Raw genomic sequence first — 22,156 nt, 5'->3', positions numbered from 1 at the left:
TCTATGTTAGTGGACAGGAAGACTCAATATCGTCAAGATGTCAGTTCTTGCCAGCTTGGTCTACAGATTAAAAGCAATCCCAATCAAAATCCCAGCAATTTATTTCGTGGATATTGACAAACTTATTCTAAAGGTAATACGGAGAGGCAAAAGACTCAGAATGACCAACACAATATTGAAGGAGAACAATGTTGAAGAACTGACACTACCTGACTTCAAAAATACTGTAAAGCTACTAATCAAGCTTTTTTATAGCTCTGGCAAAACACAGACATGAAATAAACTAGCTTTTCAAAGGTCAAAGCAATTTGCTGAAGATAACTTTTTTTAGAAAAAATGAAATGCTAACCTTTTTAGATGAAATTATTTTAAAGTCTGGAATCCTATATTTACTACAGTATTTCTCATTTGCATGAGAAAAACAGATACTGTTTCAAGTATTGCTGGGAAAAAAGCAAACTGAATTATGATGACTAAGAAGAAAAAAGGTTATAAAAACTTTCAGTTATTAGTCTTTTCAACGAGGAGGCCGAGCAGCCGCCCCAGCAGGCGCAGAGACACAGATCTTGTGAAGCCCCAGACCGGCAAGACCATCACACTCGAGGTCGAGCCCAGTGACACTACTGAGAATGTCAAAGCTCAAACCCCAGACCAGGAGGGCATCCCGCCTGAGCAGCAGCGCCTGATTTTTGCGGGCAAACAGCTGGAGGATGGCAGCACTCTCAGACACTAACACCCAGAAAGAGTCCACCGTGCACTTGGTGCTTCCTCTGCTGGGCGGCACCTTCGAGCCTGTGCCTTCCCTCCGCCAGCTCGCCCAGAAGTACAATTGCAACAAGGTGATGCCGCAAGTGTTACACCCGCCTGCATCCCTGCGCTATGGACTGCCGACTGCCGCAGGAAGAGTGGCCACAGCAACAACCTACACCCCAAGAAGGCCAAATACAGCCCTCCACCGCCTCCTCAGCCCACAGGGAAGCCCCCTGCCCGAACCCCTTGGTCCTGGGGCTTCAGTCAAGTTTCCCTTTCGTTGAAACAAAACAGAACAAAAAACTTTCAGTTGATGAATCTCATTCAATAGAACATTACAGCTTCTTTAGTAATCTGACCGTTCCTTAGAGCCCACATTTTCTTTATAGAGATGTACTATCTACAGTGAAACTACAGTTGTCAAACCCACAAGGAGCCTTGCTTTATCGTTTTCTTAGGATGAGGTTTTTGAACTCCAAGTCAAAATTAAGTTTAAAAGCATTCCCTCCATATTTAACATGAGACCTACACCTAGAGCTTTGTTTTGAATTAAAGAACATTAACTTTAAATTGAAAATTATATTGAATGAGGTGGGGAGGGGAAAGCCAGAGTAGATATGGTCATTCGTCTCACAAATATATTCCAGTTCTGTATAATAGTTCTAGTGTTATTATTAAATTTGTCCCTCTAAGTTTTTGCAGAAAGCTGGCAAAGTGATTTGATAGAGTCTTTGTTGTCCTTCCCTCTTTATAACTATTTTTGGTATTTCTTTACTCTTTGAACCTTATATATTACTTTAGACAAGAAGCTAGAATAATAATCCCAGAAAGAAAGCTAAAGAAGGTATCAAAAACTAGAAGCATTTACTCTTGCTTCATTTCCCGTCTCCAATGAAACATCAACTCACAGGACATAGAATATCCTGCAGTAAATTATTTCCTACCACTCCCCATAACATACGTTCACTCTCCAAAAAGTGCATTTTCAAGATGCATTTGGCTTTCCTGCAAGTATATTCCAATTTATTAGGTTTATAAGACTAGAAGAGTAACTTTTATATGAATTAGTTTCCAAACTAGTAATACACAAAGCTATAATGTAACATCCACAGATACTTTAATAATTAAGGAGACAACAGATAAAGTTGTGAATGTTTTGTACTCTTCTAAAATTAACTGCTGTCATGACAAAAAGTTATAACTATCAGTAGTACTGCACTGGGTGAGGGAAACTATAACCATTCAAAACACATTAAGAGAATGTTTTTTTTTAATATAGATATAAATGGTGATCATTACTCCAAAACTATGCTTTTAACCGTTTATGCCCACATATGAGTATAATCTTACCCTTCTGGTTTTGTTTCCGAGACATTGCAGTTTCTTTGATCTCGAAAGATACAGAAGAAAAATATTCTTTTGCCTTGTCTGGGTTCTGATTGAAGTTATCTCTGATTTAAAGGTAGGCAAGAGAAGTCTGTAGTTAGAGGTGATAAATACAAAATCCTGGTTATTCAAAATTCTGCTCTCTAGCTGGTGATCTCCTTTTCTTCTCTATCAACTTCACATCAGGAAGTATCATTGCAGACATTCACGTCTCTTTCTCCAGGGAGATTCTGGAGGAAAAACACACACACACATATTCACTGTTCAGTAATAGCTATCTGTACGAAAATTCTAAGAGATATCCACAGGTTTTATTTTGTATTTTTTAAACAAAACTAGTCACTAAAAGTACTCTGAAAATAATATAGCTGTAAATAGCAATATTTTGTTGCTTTAGAAACTTCAATCTCAGAATCAAATCATCTTAGTTCAGAAAGCATGTTTTCTTAGTCATGTTTTTAGTATCTACCTCAAATATCTTATCCCCATCTCTGCTTCATGAACTAAAATATTACCTCTTACCACTCCGTAAGATCATTCTTACTAACAGCTTTTCCTGCCCAAATCAAGGGTCTTTTCTCTTCCTCTAGAATTTCCTATATCTAATATCTCCTCAGGTTCCCCAGCTCAAATACAGCTGCAAGAAACTTGGGGAGGGCACAAAGGAATTTTAGTAAGGAAATCGGAAACATCAAAATTTGGATTAGTCGATACTGCAGGAAGCTTCTGTAAGTTGTAAAGATACAAATAATATTTTTTCCATATTATTAAACATTTAAAAAATACACACTAAAGATTTCTGGGTAAAGAAAGCATGATGAGGAGCACAGAACTCTTATACCCAGACACCTGATAGGAAAAACATTTTACAAAATGCAATCCAAGAAGGAAATGAGAGTAACTTTATATGAAATACTTTCCAATGTGGAAGGAGGAAAATGAAGAGACAAGTAGATAGCCCTGGGAAATTTTTTTTTTTTAAATCTACCAAGAGTTAGAGCCTCTACAAAGCACTATGAGAACTAAGATAGGGAAGAGTGAACTTCTGGGGCTTACCATCTTCCAGAGTATTGAGCCAAATTGGGAGAATCAGCCAAAGCCTATGGAAATACATGGGATTTACCACTGGATAGAGTGTGCCTGATAGAAAACATTTTATGAAATTTTAGAAGAATGAAATTCAGATCTTTAAGACAAAAAGATCTGACTAGAGACAGATATATCATTATGATAAAAGGGTCAGGACATCCCTTCTCTGGAGGGAGGGTATCCTCTGAGAATGAACATGAAAGAACTTTCTGAGGGGTAAAATGTTTTATATTTTGATTTGGATGGTACTTACATGGGTATTTACACATGTAAAAATTAACTGAGTTGTACTCTTAAGATTTGTGCATTTTACTGTACATGTAACTCAAAAACTTTAAAATTTTTTCTGTAAAAACTAAGGAGGGGCCGGCCCGGTGGCTCAGGCGGTTAGAGCTCCGTGCTCCTAACTCCGAAGGCTGCTGGTTCGATTCCCACATGGGCCAGTGGACTCTCAACCACAAGGTTGCCAGTTCGATTTCTCAAATCCTGCAAGGGATGGTGGGCAGCGCCCCCTGCAACTAAGCTTGAACATGGCACCTTGAGCTGAGCTGCCTCCCAGATGGCTCAGTTGGTTGGAGAGAGTCCTCTCAACCACAAGGTTGCCGGTTCGACTCTTGCAAGGGATGGTGGGCTCCACCTCCTGCAACTAGCAATGGCCACTGGACCTGGAGCTGAGATGCGCCCTCCACAACGAAGGCTGAAAGGACAACAACTTGACTTGGAAAAAAAGTCCTGAAAGTACACACTGTTCCCCAATAAAGTCCTGTTCCCCTTAAAAAAAATAAATCTAAAGAGAAAAAAAAACACCAAAGGATATTCTCGACCAAGCCACTCCTTTATACATAAGAAACCATTCAGTCAAGCATTTTTCCAAAATGGGAACAAAACGTACAGGTATATGTAATACCTCTTTGCATTGATTAAACTAAAGCCTGAAGTGTGGGAAAACTAGTTATCAATAGATGGACGTATTAAAAAGGAAATAAAAAGGATTAAATCTGTTTATATTAATTTATTGCTGCTTATTAAGTAGCAAAGCAAATTCAAAATGGTCAAACTGGGAATAGTTACTTCCATGAGCTAGAGCTTAAAGCTAAGAAAACAATAAAACAATGAATCTGATTTCATCTTCAGTTAGTTTTGCTCCAAAGAAGTCCATGGTCGTAAACCTCACCCGTCACACCAGGTTTACAAACATATGCTGCTGGTTCCTAGGCACCCTGAGACTATTATTTTATTTATCGTTAATTGTTATATTTATTTTTCATTTCAAATCACAACAAAAGAGGCATAAGGTTTTTCTATACATATCAGAATGGGTTAAAAAGGGACGAGAAAAAGAGAAAGTAAAGGGAGGATCCCAGGAGTTGTGGGAAATAGGAAAGGGAGAGTTATTGTTTAATGAATACAACGTTTTTGTTGGGGATGATGAAACAATTTGGGTAGAGAGTGGAGATAGTTACACAACACTGTGAATGTATTTAATGCCTCTGATTTATACACTTATGAATGGTTAAAATGATAAATATTGTGTTATGTAGATAATTTTTTCATTTCAGGAATAGACCTTTTATAGCCAAAATAATCTTGAAAAAGATTAACAAAGTTGGAAGCCTCACACCTTCTAATTTCAAAACATATTACAATGCTACAGTAATAAAAATGTGTGGTATTGGCATAAAGATAGGCATTTAGACCAATGGAACAGAATAGGGAGCCCAGAAATAAACTCTCGCATATATGGTCGTGATTTTTGACAAGGGCACCAAGACCACTCAATGGGGAAAGAAGTCTCTTCAACAAATGGTGTTGGGAAAACGGGCTGTCCACATGCAAAAGAATGAAATTGGACCCTTTCCTTACATCATATACAAAAATTAACTCAAAATGGTTTAAAAACCTAAAACTAAAAGAAAACATAGAAAAAGAGCTTCATTGCATTGGATCTGGCAATGATTTCTTAGCTATGACAACAAAAGCACAAAGAAAGCAAATATAGACAAATGGCACTCTCAAGAGGGTACAGTTTTCAAGTCTTGGGGTATAAAACTTTTCACATTGCCATGCATTATAATGACTTGACATGCTAACAAATAATTAATTGGGCTATACCTAAAGGTACTTATAGTTATTTTTAAATTTAAAATACAGATTGTTACAAAATCTACCTATATCAATGGAACCAGGGAAAGAGGAGGCATGGATGAGGAGGGAAGAAAACATAAGAAAACTAAATTCTCATCTTCCATAATAGGGTTGCCCCTGAAAAGATGAAAATATCAGTCAGTACTGCCTTGTTATTCAGAAATACGGAGAAGAATACCATAAGAAATGTTTATGATTACCCCTGGAAAGCTAGAATAGGGAATGGGGGGAACGGACACTAAAGACTATTTTTTAAAGTTATTATAAGCCTCATGATACTGTTTGACTTCTTATACCATATATGTGTATATTTAAACTAAAAAATACTTTAACCTATTTTATGCACATTAAAACTAAGACACCAGTTTTTATCCTCAGACTGGCAAATATCCAAAATGGTTATTACATACACCGGTAGTGAGATTGTGGAAAACAGGTTCCCCCACATCTAAGTGAGAATGTAAATTTGTACTATACCTGTAGAAGACAACTAGACATTAGTTATCAAACTTAAAAATGCATATACTATTAAACTCAGCAAGGTAATTTCTAGGAATTTACACTACAAGCATATCTGCAAATGTGTGAACTGATGGCTCAAAGTTACCCAATGCAACATTATTTTTAAGAGGATTGGAAACAACTTACTTATCCATCAATAGGACACTAATTTAATAACTTATGGTTCATCCATACAAGAAAATACTATGCAAATGTTTTTGAGAAGAGAGAAAGTTCTTTATATGTTGATATAGTAAGATATATTGTTAAATGAATATGATGGGGGAGAAGAATATATTTATACATACATATTATATATCTGAAAGGATAACAAACTAGCAATAATGATGATACATTGAGCAATGGAAACTGAAAAATAAATGGAAACAGGTAAGAAAAACTATTCAATCTACCTTTTTTTTTGACACTGGAACTGCATAAGCATCTGTTTGAAAAAATTTTAATACTCTTTTTAAAGACCCCTTCCCAGTAAATTAAATCAACGCTGAAAACCCTCCATTGAATCTAAATATTCCAATTCAGAAACCCAATCAACAGGTTCAAAAAAATGTGTCAATAATAACCTACAAACGCTAACTCTCTAGACCTATAGAACAACTGAAAACAAGAAAATGGGAAGTTACAAACAAAAATATTTACAAATATTACAAATATCTTTTTCTGCTTTTTAAAGGGTTTTGGATGTGAGAAAGTAACCAAGACTTCTTATTCTACAATATCATCAGTATGCCAATAAATATTCTCACTAGCTTTATAAAGAAAGGAATAGGAAAAAGGAGAGAGACCCAAATTAATGCATTGATATATTCTGAAAAACAATTGGGAACAAAAAAGATTATTTCCTTAGGTCAAAAGGTGAATGTGAGACATTTTCAAAATCTGTTTTCTCAACAAATGTCTTTACTCATTGGCATTAACTTTTTGATCCATATGCCACTTTTAAGCAAAAATTTCTCCCGTAATTACAAGGACTGATCACCATAAACTTACTTGGAAAAAGTAGTTTTCTTTTCACTTAGAAAAATCAATAAATTCTTTTTTATTAATAAAAACCTCAACTTGAAACAACATAGAATTGGAATTGGAACAAAATAGAATTTCTGGAAATTTAAAATACATTCTAAGTAGAAAATCAGAAACCATGTGATACCACAACTCCTCTTTACTACTATGAAAAGACACAGGACCGTCCAAATTGTTTAACATTAGTCATCAGTGGCAGCTGTAAGTGTGGAAGAGATGGGGCTCAGAAGGAGCAGAGGAGGAATACGTATTTGTTTGTCTTTTCCTATTTCACTGCTAGCTGGGTGGTTAGAGCTGTCTGGATGTCCGCTCCTCTTCATGCAGGTGACTATAGCCCAAATCCAATCAAGCCAAATTATCCTCAGCAACATAAATTCTTCAATAATCATTTTAAACAATACTGATCATTTCATCCCCTCCCCGTACACACACACACATATATAAACTCCATTCCTCCCATCTCCTCAAAGCACAGATGTACAAGCAGGGCAAGGGAATAGAGGCAGCTATTAGGCAAAAACAAAACAAGGCAATTAAGAGCAACTTTATTCATCATTTCTAACCCATAAAAGTAGATTCCATGTATGTAGAAAGTGATTTCTAATACCCGTTAACTAAAAAAAAATTATTAACTGATCAATTAGTATGTGTTTAATGTGAATTTACTATGTGCCAATACTTGTGATAAACAATTATGAAATATGGGGCCGGTCCGGTGGCTCAGGCGGTTGGAGCTCCGTGCTCCTAACTCCGAAGGCTGTCGGTTGGATTCCCACATGGGCCAGTGGGCTCTCAACCACAAGGTTGCCAGTTCGTTTCTTCTTTGAGTCCCACAATGGATGGTGGGCAGCGCCCCCTGCAACTAAGATTGAACACGGCACCTTGAGCTGAGCTGCTGCTGAGCTCCCGGATGGCTCAGTTGGTTGGAGCGCATCCTCTCAACCACAAGGCTGCCGGTTCGACACGAGGAATGGCACCTGGACCTGGAGCTGAGCTGCGCCCTCCACAACTAAGACTGAAAGGACAACAGCTTGAAACTGAACGGCACCCTCCACAACTAAGATTGAAAGGAAAACTTGACTTAGAAAAAAGTCTTGGAAGTACACACTGTTCCCCAATAAAGTCCTGCTCCCCTTCCCCAATGAAAATAAAAATAAATTATGAAATATGGACTATTATTCAACCTTAAAAAGGAAGGAAATTCTGACCTATGCTAAAACATGGATAAACCTTAAGGACATTATGCTAAATGAAATAAGCCAGACACAAAAGACAAACACTGTATGATTCCACTTATATGAGGTACATAGAGACAAAGTAGAATGGTAGTTGCTAGGAGATGTGGGGAGAGTAGAATGAGAAATCAGTGTTTAATGGGTACAGACAGAGTCTCAGGTTGGGAAGATGATATGGTTCTGGAGATGAATAGTAGTGATGATTGCACAACAGTGTTAAAAGTACTTAATGTCACTGAACTGTACACTTTAAAATAGTTAAAATGGTCAGTTTCATGTTATGTGTATTTTAAACTAATTTAAAAATTTTTTAATGTAGTAAGATAAAAAGCATAAAAAAAAGAAAAAAGAAATAAAGCACAAATACAATATCAGGAATTTTAAAAAAAGAATCAGTGTAGCTCTTACAGACAACTTTATGTAAATACATTTGAAAATTTAGAGAACAAATTTCCTGAAAAACACAAGTTACCAAATAGACACACACAAAATTAGAAAATCTAAAGACTAAAGACATCCTTTTACTTCTTAACATGACAATTTACCTGATATTCTCCATTCCCTTTACCATGCGCTGACCATTTGTGCTCTCACCACACTACACGGAGTCTGATGTATTTGTTCTCAAACCTACTCAATGCCAGTTGTGCCCGTAATTACAAATACATAATTATAATGAAATACTAAGTACATTAAAGAACTATGAATGTAAAAGAAGTTGCTATTTCTTTAAAAACTATGACATATAAATCATTTGAAAAACTGTTCTCAATTTAAGCGTGGTGAAACACATAAATAAGCTTGGGGAAAAATTAAAAACTAAGATGAGTCTATATTCATTGCTTCAAGTCTCTAAGAGTTCTCACTCCACTTAGATAAACTGTAATTGGAAGTTGCAAGCACTGCATCCCAGGGTGTAATTAATGCCGAAAAGATGAAGAATGCTAATCAGCCAACTCATACTTAATGCATCATAAGGTTGGTGCATAAATATACATTTACTTGTTTTGAGCAAAAATAAAATGCTTATGGTATGTATGTGTCATTTTTATTTCCTGCTTTAACCAACTTTTCCAATGAACAGTAAACTGTATAAGATAGAATAACAATGGATAAGAGGACTTCTACAAAAATCAAAGAAAACTTGCTCTAATAATTTTTGGCAAATTAATGCTATCTACTAGACAGATGAAGTGAAAATATTAACTGTCAACAAGTCTACTTATTAAAATGGCAAAAAAGAAATCCAACTGACCAAAGCTGCGACTGTAGTATTTAAAAGAATATGATTCTCTCGTGCCGTATGAGGTATTATCATTAACCAAAAGGGCAGCATGGTGACCCTGTCATCGTCTGGTTAATATGGAGGTCTTAGAAGAAGATGGCCGCTGAAAGGCCTACATGGGGCTCAAGAACCAAGGTCTGAGTATCACTGTACTGGAAAAACAATCGTCTGAGTTCTCTTGATAGGAAAAAGCAGAAAAGATGCTTTTGCTAATAAATTCGCCATGAGAGTTAAACTCTCTAAAACATACTATTTAAAATTTATTTCTAGGACTTGATACCAACCATAGGTTTCTCAGAAAACAACAATATTCATGTTATATACATGAGCGTCCAGTTAGATTGAATTCAGGTATAAAAGTTTCTTATCAGATTTCTTTAAACCCATTGATTGAAAACATTAGAGAGCTCTCAGTGACAGAACTTTAAACCTTCTTATTTCATTCATTATTCAACTATTAATAATATTCATTGAAAGCCTACTACATTCTAAGCCTTATGTGAGCTTGAGTGGGCGGCTGCCACTGTTTCAGATTCAGAAGAGAATAGTATATTAGAATACAGGAGTTTAATGTGAGGACAGGTGATGAAAAAGTGGAGGCCAAACCCCTTAACTATTCAATTGAGAAGTTTGACATTAAAGAAATTAAAGAAATAGGGTATTAGTCAGAGTTCTAGCAAGGCCAAGCAAAAGGGGTTTTATCCCCATAATAGGTGTATTTCATTTGAATACTCTTTCAAAAAGGAGAAGGAAAGATTAAACATACTACAGAGGATAATAGTTGCAGAAATAAAGGAAAGGCAAGCTAGAAAGGTAATCAAAGATAAAATTAACCTACATTCAGATTCAGTTAATCTTTATTTAATGCCAGGAAATGTACTAAGTAATTTCATACACATTATCTTATCGATCCTCACAACAACCCTGTGAGGTAAAAGACACATACTTCTGAAACAAGACAAGAAGAAATACAGAGATAAAAGAGGGAAATGAGGGAGGTCATACCAAATGCCTGCAATTGTTTTGGTAATGGAAACAGGACAGAAAGCAGGAAAGCTTGAGGGTTTGAGAGGAATAGATAAGAAAACGCGAACATTTACTGCCTGCCGTGTACCAGGCACTATGACATCCTTTATATACAGATTTCATGTAATCCTGTTTGGTATTTATTATTCACTTAATTAAAGAACTTGAGATTGTGAGAATTTCCCAAGATCAAATAACTGGTAAGAGCTAGTAAGTGGTGGGGTAGCGATTCAAACCCAGGTCTATGAGTCTACAAATTAAATTTTTCCACTATACCACACTAGCGCTTCAAAATCAGGGCTGTGCAAGGGAAGAAATATAAGGGGAAAAACAGATCATAATGCAGCAAAGGTACAGTTAAAATGCGACAGCATGAATTTGGAGTAGATAATGCCAACTCTGTGCCCTCTGCTCTATGGGTTCAACTACCCACATAAAAAGTATTTAACATTGGGAAGTTGCTCAAGTTCTAACAAGTTAGTATGTACTTTTAAGGACTAAAATAGGGCAGGAGAGTTTCACCTACCTTCAAATTATTACTACTGTTCTTTACTAGTTAAATTTCTACAAAATTAGTAGGCTGTCAGTAGTCTTACAGAACTTGTTTCCTAACCATTTGAAACTAGTTTAAGTATTTGTCCAAACTTCAACACCAATCTGAGGAAGTGTTCTATGTGAGTTAAAATGTCAGAAAATATCCAGCTAAGAATAGCTTAACTTTCTTTCACTTTGAAAACTGATTTTATTTACAAGAAAACAGCAAGGCCCTAAGACTAAAAGACATTATACTGTTGTCAAAAACCAGAATACAGACTCATTTCTTTTGTCCTTTTATGATATGGGGGAAATTGTGAAAAACTTTCAAATGGTCCAAAAAGATTACTGGGCATCTTCAATGAAAAACTAGGCATTTGTAATGCAGACCCTTCCTAGTTTTCTGATTCTATAGGGTTTGTATCTTTTATGATCTTTGAGCTATTTTATAACTGTAAATTGCAGATAACTGATAGCAATGCAAAGAATTCTTGTCCATACACAAGCAAATGATTCTGTCCAGTGGAGGGAGAAATGATTTCCCACGTCAAGGGGAAAAGGCCAGCTTTGCATCAATCTGTAAACACATTTCATCATTCTTGATATTATAGACAGATGGTACTTTGAATTCTCCTTTGAACTACTTCTAACATCTTACTGGTTCTCTCATTAATTAACAAGTTGATAACATCCTTCACATGTGTTCATTTTATGTTCGTATGAAAATCAGGATTTTGCCTTTTTAAGAATCTTTTAACAATGAATTTCGACAACATGTAGTAGATACCATGGAAAATGAAAATTTTAATGAAAAAGCTCAGGGGAAGGAAATATCCTTTTCCATTCATGTATATATTTAAGGAAGGCGAGACAAAACTTTCTCTTATCTCTTTCCAGTTCCAAAATTTTTAAGACTCTACGAGACACAGTCATTGTTAAAGCTGGTAGTTCTTGAAAGAGCCCATAACTCACAAAAGAATTCTTTCAAATGATATTTCCAGCTGCTTTTTTTCCCCTGATGCATAGTAAATAAAACAGTCTCAAGAACAAAAGCTTCATCATTTCAGAAATGCTTAGAATCTTTTATCTGAATGATTTTTGTTAATTACAGTCACCAATAAAATAGATGGTACATTTTCATATTGAAATAAAAATTTACATTTGACAAATGCTTTTTCTAATCCAAAAGACTTTTTGTCAGTCAACCTCTATACAATCATAAAAATATTAACATCTGTTATTTTCAAAATAATAGTTGTCTTCTATTGCATGTCAGGTGGAAAGGACAGAATGATTAAATATTTTTAATAAACTTGATTCAAATATATACATACAGCTTAAAGAATCCCAAACCAGAAATCAATACACAAACTAAACATAAAATCAACAACATATTTTCAATTCATTAATACAGGGCTGGGAAAGAGCGTGTCAATGCTCAGATCTGGCTTTCTAAGGCCCAAATTTAAAATATCTCTAAAACCACTAGTCTCTATGGAATTACTGCTTTCACAAAGCAGCTTTTCTCCTCTCTTAGGATCAAACTAATCCCCTGACACTTTGATGAAAGAAAAAAAAAAATCAAGTTCCACCAAAAATCTTTACACTCAGCATTCATTCAGATCCTTTCAAACCATTCTCACGGCTTAGAACATGCCAGAAAAAATATTGCTCTAGTAAGTAATTATTTTGCCCAAAATTGAACAGAGCAATTTAGATCAGATAATCTGCTTGTCCATGTCATTCATAAATCCATGCTACTATAATTCCTTTTTTTACTATATAATTTTCATTAGGGACAATGCTTATTTACATCTTATAACTAAATGTGATGAAAAAGTGAGCTAAAACAATGTAGTTGAAAAATAACTATTCTTGAAATGCTACTATAATTCTTAAACTGAATGCATAATGCATGCAGCATATCATACATTAAATATTCTAAAAGATACATTTTCATCTAGTTGAAATTAGTTAAGTAATACTAGCAGATTTAAAAACATGAAAAGTTAACTCTTCTTTCTCTCCACCTCTACTCCTTCCAAATCAACAGGAACCTTTCAGGTAGTAATGTGTGTCAACTGAAAGGAAAGAGAATGCAGATAAACAAAACTGAAAAAGGTACAGAATGCTAATTCCAAAAGGATACGTTACCACTTCCAAGTTGCAACTGAAGTTAAAGACCTGTAGTGAGAAGTCTTCACCATTTTCAATAGTTCAAGATGGATATGCATTATCCTCCTCCTTGGGAATGTAACTCATTCCAGAACTTACTTCACTGACTCTTCTTGAGGTTCTTGTACCACTACAAGTTATTAGCATGTGTTTGCAGGATTCTATCAAAGCTTTGTAACAGTATTTTTCAAATACCAAGCTAAAAAACATAACTGAACCATTTAAAATAAAAGTTAATAGGCTTTTCCCTCTACTCCCAATTTAACAATGTATAGATCTGGATACCAAAAACAATAACACAGGTAAATAATTCAATACAGGCATTTGTTCTTTCCAGAAGTGGGAAGAGTATATAGCAGACAGCTATTTCTGTAACAACTTTCTATTTACTAAGCTATCTTCTTTTTCTTTTAATTTCAGATCATCAGAGAACTTGAGTGAATCTCTCATGGTGTACAAATCTAGAGAGAAAGGCAAAAAAAGAAGCAAAATGGAAAGAAAAAGAAAACAAAATGGAAAGAACACAAAAATATTCACATTGCCTGTTTGACCATAAACAAAGCAAAACATATTCACTGCCACCTTCTTTTATACAGAGAGAAAAAGAAAAAGAAAAAGAAACCACAATCGCCTCTACAAAATACGTATCATAAAATACCAATGTTTCTGAATATTTCACTTCCAGAGCCGGATCACTACATAAGGTGAGCAAAGTCTTTTCAGCCGAGGTCAGGCAGTGGAGCCATTCTAGAGACCATTCCCTAATGCTATTCAAAATCTCTTATTACCCACTTTACCACCTGCTCTAGAGTCCCCAAATTTAAAATTATTTCTATCACCCAACCCCTTTTCAAAATTTCCCTTAGAAGTATCCTTACAGGCATAAAAAAAGCTAGTCAATTAATTCAACTGAAAGTGTAAATGACAAACAGGCACATATACTTTTGAACCTTTGCAAAAATGTTACTCATCAATTCAAACAAATCTATAAATGGTAAAATTTTTATTGAGAGATTTTTTTTTCTTTGTTTCTTTTTTCTCTTTTGGGATGGAAGCACCATTATGCCTACTCTCATACAAAAGGGAAAAAAATGTCAAGTCCAAAGCTCTCAGGTCCTATATCTCTACTGAAGTAAAGAGGTGTTTGCTACTGTGAAGTCTCCTTCCACAGCTCTTAACAAATCCATTCCTGAACATTAAATGAAGGAAGGCAATCTCCTACCTCCACCCCCACGAACTGGGAAGAGAAAGCCTGCCCTAACAAAGCAGGAATCACTACATTCTACCAGTAGCTTCCGAAACTTTTTGAAATGTGTGAGGGCATTTGGCATTTTAAAACATGTTTGCAAATTCTTTGATCCAACTCCCATCAAAAGGTAGAGTCTGGGCGGCTGGTTAGGTCAGTTGGTTAGAGTGCGGTGCTCTTAACAAGGTTGCCAGGTTCAATCCCCACATGGGCCAGTGAGCTACGCCCTCCACAACTAGATTGAAACAACTACTTGACTTAGAGCTGATGGGTCCTGGAAAAACACTTAAATAAATAAAAAGTTAAAAGGTAGAGTCTAATTCTCTTCCCCATGAAGAGACTGAAGCAGAAGGGTCACTGAGCAACATCAGAAGTTGGGTCATAAAAGGAATAAAACTTCTGCCTGGTGCTCTCCCAAGACAGGCAACTTTGCAGTCCCACATCACCACGTAAGATATCCAGCTACCTTAATGCTCTCATGCTGGAGAGACTATGGGATGAGGCCTCATAGGGTTAGAGACGTCTAAGGACTGCTAGCTTTTTGAGTCTTCCCAGCCCAGCCATTAGACATGGGAATAAGGAATCCTTGAAGATGACTCCAGGCCCAGCTATCACCTGCCTCCAACTGCTATTAAGAGACTTTGGTGAGGAAGCCTTTTAAGTGATTCCAGCTCCAGGTATCATCTGACTACACCATTGTGAGAAACTCTGAGAAAGAATTGCCTTGCCAAGCTCAAACACCAGAACCATAAAAGATAAGAGGGACTGCTTTTTTACACCACTAATTTTGGCAGGTGTGTTACAACAGATAACCAAGACAGATTTTGGTGTAGGAAATGGGTTGTTTCCATTTATGTGTGTGTGTGTGTGTGTGTGTGTGTGTGTGTGTGTGTGTGAAAATGTTTGGCTTTGGAAATGGATGGCAGGAGAAGGTAAGAAGGGCCTTGAAAGTGTCAGTAAAAGCCTAAAGGGTTTTAAGGACACTGTTAGAAAAAGCCTCAAGGAATTTGTCAATAAAGATTTAAAACAGCCAACTACAGATTTTTCCGGTCAGGATGGTAAAGGAGGTAAACCCTGTGCTTACTTCCTCTCCCAACTATATTAAAATTACAACTAAACTACAGAATCACCACCATTGAGAATCACCTGAAGTCTAGCTGAACCAAAGCCCTATGACTAAGAATATACAGAAGAAGCCACCTCGAGATGGGCAGGATGGGCAGAGATGCAGAATGGACTGGTCCCACACCCATATGTGACCATTAAAAATTGGGAGGGATATCTCGGCTGCAGATGTCCCCCCTAGAGGAGCGAGGGGTCCCGTGCCACACCAGGCTCACCAGCCCAAGGTTTCAGTGCCAGGGAGAGAAGTCCCCATAACTTCTGGTTGTGAAAACCACCAGAGATCTTGACTGAGTGAGACTAGGGCAGCCGCACTCTCAGGCAACAATCTTAAAGAGCCGGTGCATGGACTTACTCGCTGCTGGACTCACTCACTCTGAACTCCAACACTGGAGCAACAGCTGGAAAGGCGCCAGAAACACATGGGGGAGGAACTGAGTTGTCTGGCTCTGGGGAGAGAGCTGAAGGGTCAGCTTTCTCCCTGACAGAAGAGCTGACGGAGGCCACTGTGTCTTTGTTGAGCCCTCCCCGCTTCTGACATGCAGGCATCCGCCATATCTGAGTCTCCATCAGCCTGGCTAACACCATTCATTTGCCCCACGCTGGAAATTCTGAGACCCCACCCCACCTAACTTTCAGGCACACCCAAGCCGCTTCCAGTGGCTTTCCATACAAACCGCCTTCCTTGACTCATGCTGCAGACTTTCCTAAATTCTTTCAAAGGTTCACAAAACCCAAACAAGCAGCATCTGGATTCGGCATGTCGCAAACCTCTGGCTGAGTAGCCCTAAGCCCAGTACTAGCAACAGCCAGCCTTGGTTGGCGGCATGGCCTCTCCAGGTACCTCCAACTACAGCACAGATGGTAGCCATCTACAGATTGCTTTCGCAGCTCATGCCAGGTAACCCCGGGAAGGGTGCAGGCTGCAGCTGAATTTGGCCTCCAGCAGGTCCTCTCCCAGGAGGCCCTGGGGCTGGCATGCCCAGCGGCCACCTTCAGATTGAGCTGGAGCATCACCTGGCTGCCTCCAAGGATGACACTCCCAAAAGACAGACTGGGCAAAGCCCTGCTAAAGTGAATCCTGCTCTATAGGGTTAGCCCATGCACCACAACTCCTCCACTGTAGTGATGGCCAGTCCTCACAACCAATCATCCCAAAGGTCAATCCCTCCCATTGATGTGCAAACAGCAACCAAAGCTCAATTACAACAGGAGGACGCACACAACCCATACAAGGGACACACCTGGAGCGCCCAGCTCTAGTGAACAGGAAGACCAAGCTACTGGGCCCCACAGGACATCAACTAGATAGGGTCACTCTACTAGACTGGGAGGCAGAGCAGCTCTACCTAATACATAAAAACAAACACAGGAAGGCAGCCAAAATGGGGAGACAAAGAAACATGTCCCAAATGAAAGAACAGCACAAAGCTCCAGAAAAAGAACTAAACAAAACGGAGACAAGCAATCTAATAGATGCAGAGTTCAAAAGATGCTCAAGGATGCTCAATGATCTCAGGGAGAACTTCAACAAAGAGACAAGAAACATAATAATGGAAATACATTAAAAAGAACCAGTCAGAAATAGAGAATACAATAACTGAAATGAGAATACATTCGAGGAAATCAATAGATTAGATGAAGCAGAGTATCGAATCAGTGATTTAGAAGATAAGGTTAACAGAAAACATCCAATCAGAACAGCAAAAAGAAAAAACAATCCAAAAAATTAGGATACTTTAAGGGGCCTCTGGGACAACATCAAGTGCCCCAGCATTTGCATCACTGGGGTACCAGAAGTAGAGAGAGAACAAGGAATTGAAAACCTATTTGAAGAAAATGATGGAAAACTTCCCTAATCTGGCAAAGGAAATAGATATTCAAGTCTAGGAAACACAGAGAGTGCCAAACAATACGAACCCAAAGAGGCCCACACCAAGACACATCATAATTAAAATGACAAACGTTAAAGACAAAGAAAGAATCTTAAAAGCAGTAAAAAAGTAGTTAGTTATGTACAAGGGAGCTCCCATAAGACTGTCTACTTATTTCTCAACAGAAAGTTTGCAGGCCAGAAGGGACTGGCACAAAATAGTCAAAGTGATGAAAAGCAAGAACCTACAAACGAGATGACCCAGCAAAGCTATCATGTAGAATTGAAGGACAGATAAAGAGCTTCCCAGACAAGAAAAAGCTAAATGAGTTCATCATCACCAAACCAGTATTACAAGGAAATCTTAGAGAGCCTGCTTTAAGATGAAAAACAAAAACAAAACAAAAAACCATCAAAAATATAAATAATAACATGGCAATAACCATATATCTATCAAAAATTACTTTCAGTGTAAATGTATTAACTGCTCCAATCAAAAGACACAGGGTGGCTGAATGGATAAGAAAACAAGACCCGGGCGGGCCTGGTGGCTCAGGCGGTTGGAGCTCCATGCTCCTAACATAGAAGGATGCCGGTTCAATTCCCACATGGGCCAGTGGGCTCTCAACCACAAGGCTGTCAGTTCGACTCCTTGACTTCCGCAACGAATGGTGGGCTGTGCCTCCTGCAACTAACAACGGCAACCGGACCTGGAGCTGAGCTGCGCCCTCCACAACTAAGATTGAAAGGACAACAACTTGACTTGGAAAAAGTCCTGGAAGTACACACTGTTCCCCAAAAAAGTCCTGTTCCCCTTCCCCAATAAAATCTTTTTTAAAAAGAAAAGAAAAAAGACCCATACATATACTGCCTACAAGATACTAACTTCAGATCAAAAGACACATGTATAGACTGAAAGTAAAGGGATGGGAAAAGATATTTCATGAAAGTGAAAAGGAAAAAAAATACTGGGGTAGCAATACTTATACCAAACAGAATAGACTTTATAACAAGGGCTGTAACAAGAGACAAAGAAGGACCTAGTAATCCCACTTCTGAGTCTTAATCTGAAGAAACCCAAAATGCTAATTCAAGGGGACATGTGTATACGTATGTTCATTGCAGCATTATTTACAATAGCCAAGATCTGAAGACAACCTAGCCGTCCATTGAATGGAAAGAAGAGGTGTTACATATATACAATGGAATACTACCCAGCCATAAAAAAAGAATGAAATCTTGCCATCTGCAACAACAACATGGATGGACCTAAAAGGTATTGTGTTGAGTGTAGTAAGTCAGAGAAAAACAATTGTCTTATGATTTCACTTATAAGTGGAATCTAAACAACAAAATAAATAAATGAAACAGAAACAAACTCATAGATACAGAGTTCATTTTGATGGTTGCCACATGGAAGGAGAGTTGGCGGTGGGTGAAAAAGGGTAAGGGATTAAGAAGTACAAATTAATTGTCACACAGTAGCTGGGGATGTAGGGTATAGCATAAGGAATGTAGTCAATAATATTGTAATAACTATGTATGGTGTCAGATGAGTACTAGATTTATCGGGGTGATAGATGGGGGGTTTTGAGGGACAGGGTGAAAAAAGTGAAGGAAGAAATACAAATTGGTAGTTACAAAACAGTCATGAGGATGTAAAGCAAAGCATAGTGAATATAATCAATAATATGGTAGTAACTATGAATAGTTCCAGGTGGGTACCAGACTAGTCAGGGGAATCACTTCTTAAATTATACAAATGTCTAACAAATATACTGTACACTTGAAATTAACATAAAATATTGAATGTCAACTGTAATTGAAAAATTAAAAAAGAGGAGAGAAAGATTAAGGGGAATAAGAGGTCCAAATTTCCAGGTATAAAACAAGTAAATAATGGGGATGTAATGTACAGCATAGGGAATACAGTCAATAATATTGTGATAGTGTGGTACGGGGTCAGATGATTGCTGGACTTATCATGGTGATCACTTCTTTAGGTGTATAAATGTTGAATAACTATGGTATACCCCTGAAAGTAATATAACATTGTATATTAGCTATATTTTAATAAATATCTTTTAAAAAATAAAAAAATGAATAAATAAAACAGCCAATTATAATCTATTAGTAAAATTCAACCTGCTTCCTGTTTTTGTAACTAAAGTTTTATTGGAACACAGCCAGACCCATTCATTTACATATTGTCTGAGGCTACTTTCTCACTACAAGAGCAGAGTTGAACAGGTGTGCCAGAGATCATATGGCCCAAAAAGCCTAAAATATTTGCTATCTGGCCCTGGACAGAAAAGGGTTGCTGATCCTAGGCTTAAAAGAAAGTGAGGAAAGTGTTCATTGGAAGCTGAAGGAAAGGAGAATCTTACTAGATGATGGGAAAATTTAGCAAAGCTGTCACCTGCGGTAATATGGAAAATAGAAAATATAACCAATGAAATGATGGATTTGGGTAGGAAGACTTCCAGGCAGAATGTCAAAAGTGTCAACTAGTTGTTTGTCTTTTGTTTGTTTTACATATGTATCATAAAGTGCAGGAAGAGAGAGATGAGAAAAAGGAATTCTATAATTTTCAAGCAGAATATAGAGTAAATAACAAAAAGACCTGTTTCTTATTCCCAGCTTCCCCATATAACAAATGTTTCTCAAATTAAGAAATACCCTCTGGGCAAAGATCAAATCCAAGGCAGTGTCAGGGAAACGTGGCCTAAAAATTAAACTTTTGTTTATACTAAGGGTTAGCAAACTTTTTCTGTAAAAGGGTCAGATGAATATTTTAGGTTTTGAGGGCCATTTACAGCCTCTGTTGAAAATTGTTTTGTTTTGTTTTGTTTTTTTACAACCCTTTAAACACAAATGCTGAAACAAATCTTAGCTCAGTGGCCAGTTTGCCTACCCTCAGTTTAGACTCCAAAGAGATTGAAGGTGGTGCCTCACAGATCTTTTCAAACAAAAGGCCTTCTAAGAATCTTAAAGGCATTGACCCACAAAAGCCTTAAAGGGAGTTGATAGGGTTCAGGACACGCTACCCCAAAATATAGCACATTGGCATACTGAATATTTTAAACTGAACGAGCTTGAGAAAAGGGCATAGCGGGAAGGTCACTCTGACCTTCCTCTGCCCTTCTCCCCTGAAGCAAGTCACAAAACCTTCAAGCGAGATGTGCTCTCCTCCCTCCCTCTACAGGGGAAATGGAGCATCCTTATCTCAAACATCAAAGGACACAGAGAAGAATCCTCACAAACTGGCCTTGCTCAGTTGCCCTAGTTTATACTCACCTCATACTCCTTAACCTATCAAATTCCTTCATGACTGTCCACTCTTCGTCAAATCCAGCACAAAAGTACTCAGGTTTAAACATTTCTTCAGGTCTTCATTTACTTATGAAGGCTCCATGTCACATAAAACACATTAATTTGTATACTTTCTCCTCTGTCTTTTTTTATCAGTTTAATTTTCAGACCCAGCCAGGTACCTAAAAGGTCGAGGAAAACATTTTCCTCCTCTACAGAGCCTGAGGTGCAGAGGCCTTATATTAGTGTGTAACGTGTGGCTTTTGTCTAACAGTGAATCCCTCCAAAAGATTCACAGGGAATTTTATGTTCAGAAACACTATTATCTTGGAGTAAAAACGACAGAGACAGTACAAAATGCAAAGAGGCTTTTGGTACACCCCACACACTCAAACCTCTATGAGCAGGAAACAGGTTAAGAAAATTACTCAGCAGCAAACACTAGATACATTTTATCGAAAAGAATAATTCAGAGGGAAAAACTCAGAGCTGTGGAGAATGGTTCCTAGGCAGTAGGGCTGATCAAAGAACTGGTAATATGTTCCTGGTTGGACTTCAGAATTGCTTTGGACCAGTGACTATTGTGTTCCTTACATTTTTCTTTATTTTTGAACAGGAATGTCGTTATCTTATGCCTGTCCACTGTTGCATATTGGGGCTGGGTAGGGAGGAGATAATGCACATATTTAGTTTACAAGTCTTTAAAGTGAAAGCAATGGTATTCAAGGAGCTATACCAAAGGAACCACATCCGAATAGCCTTATCTGCACCTGGATATGATTTAGATGACAAGCTCTGGACCCCAAGCCTGAGTCTGATGCTGTACTAGATAAGCCTCTGGGGGACTTGAGTATGTTTTGCGAGTAGGAGGAATGTAAATAATTTGTGGCCAAAGGGAAAACTGTGGTGACTGAAATATGTCTGCATGCTCTTCACACACTGCTCAGCCAGAGGGGGCTTCTAGTTCCCTTCACTTCAAATAGGCGTTGGCCTTAGTGACTCACTCCTAATGAACAAAATGCAGTGTGAATGACACTGATTCTGAATTTACATCATAAAAGACAATACAGCTCTTTTCTGGCTCCCTTACCCCACACATGTGCTTTTGGAGCCCTAAGCCTCCATTTAAGAAGTCTGGCTACCATGAAGCCCCTATGCTGGAGAAACTACACAGAAATAGAGAGAGAGATTCAAGAAGCCCCAGCTATTCCAGCAACTAGCTATTTGGACTTCCATGCTCAAGTGCCAGACATGTGAGTTCGGAAGGAAGCCTCTGTGGTAGACAACTCCAGGCCCGTGTGATTACAAGTGCATGACAGAACTCATGTGAGAATCACCTAGCTGAGCCCAGCCAACACCCAGAAGCATGAGTTTTATCCTGTTTGGAGTGGTTTTGTTCCTTAGCAATAGATAATGACAACAACACGCCTGAA

General features: G+C 37.7%; 1 protein-coding gene across 2 annotated transcripts in view; it reads right to left on the bottom strand.

Moving 5' to 3' along the window:
* Window positions 1-22,156, bottom strand: part of SPATS2 (spermatogenesis associated serine rich 2) — a 100,137-nt gene that overhangs the window by 47,811 nt on the left and 30,170 nt on the right. For both annotated transcript variants that reach the window (XM_081061035.1, XM_081061034.1), the window contains exon 2: window positions 2,101-2,366. In XM_081061035.1, coding sequence (XP_080917161.1) covers window positions 2,101-2,125 — 25 coding nt within the window. In that variant the 5' untranslated portion in view covers window positions 2,126-2,366. The remainder of the gene's footprint in view (window positions 1-2,100; window positions 2,367-22,156) is intronic.

Source organism: Rhinolophus hipposideros (assembly GCF_964194185.1).
Source record: "Rhinolophus hipposideros genome assembly, chromosome: 9".
NCBI lineage: Eukaryota > Metazoa > Chordata > Mammalia > Chiroptera > Rhinolophidae > Rhinolophus > Rhinolophus hipposideros.
This window is presented reverse-complemented; position numbering and strand designations above follow the sequence as displayed.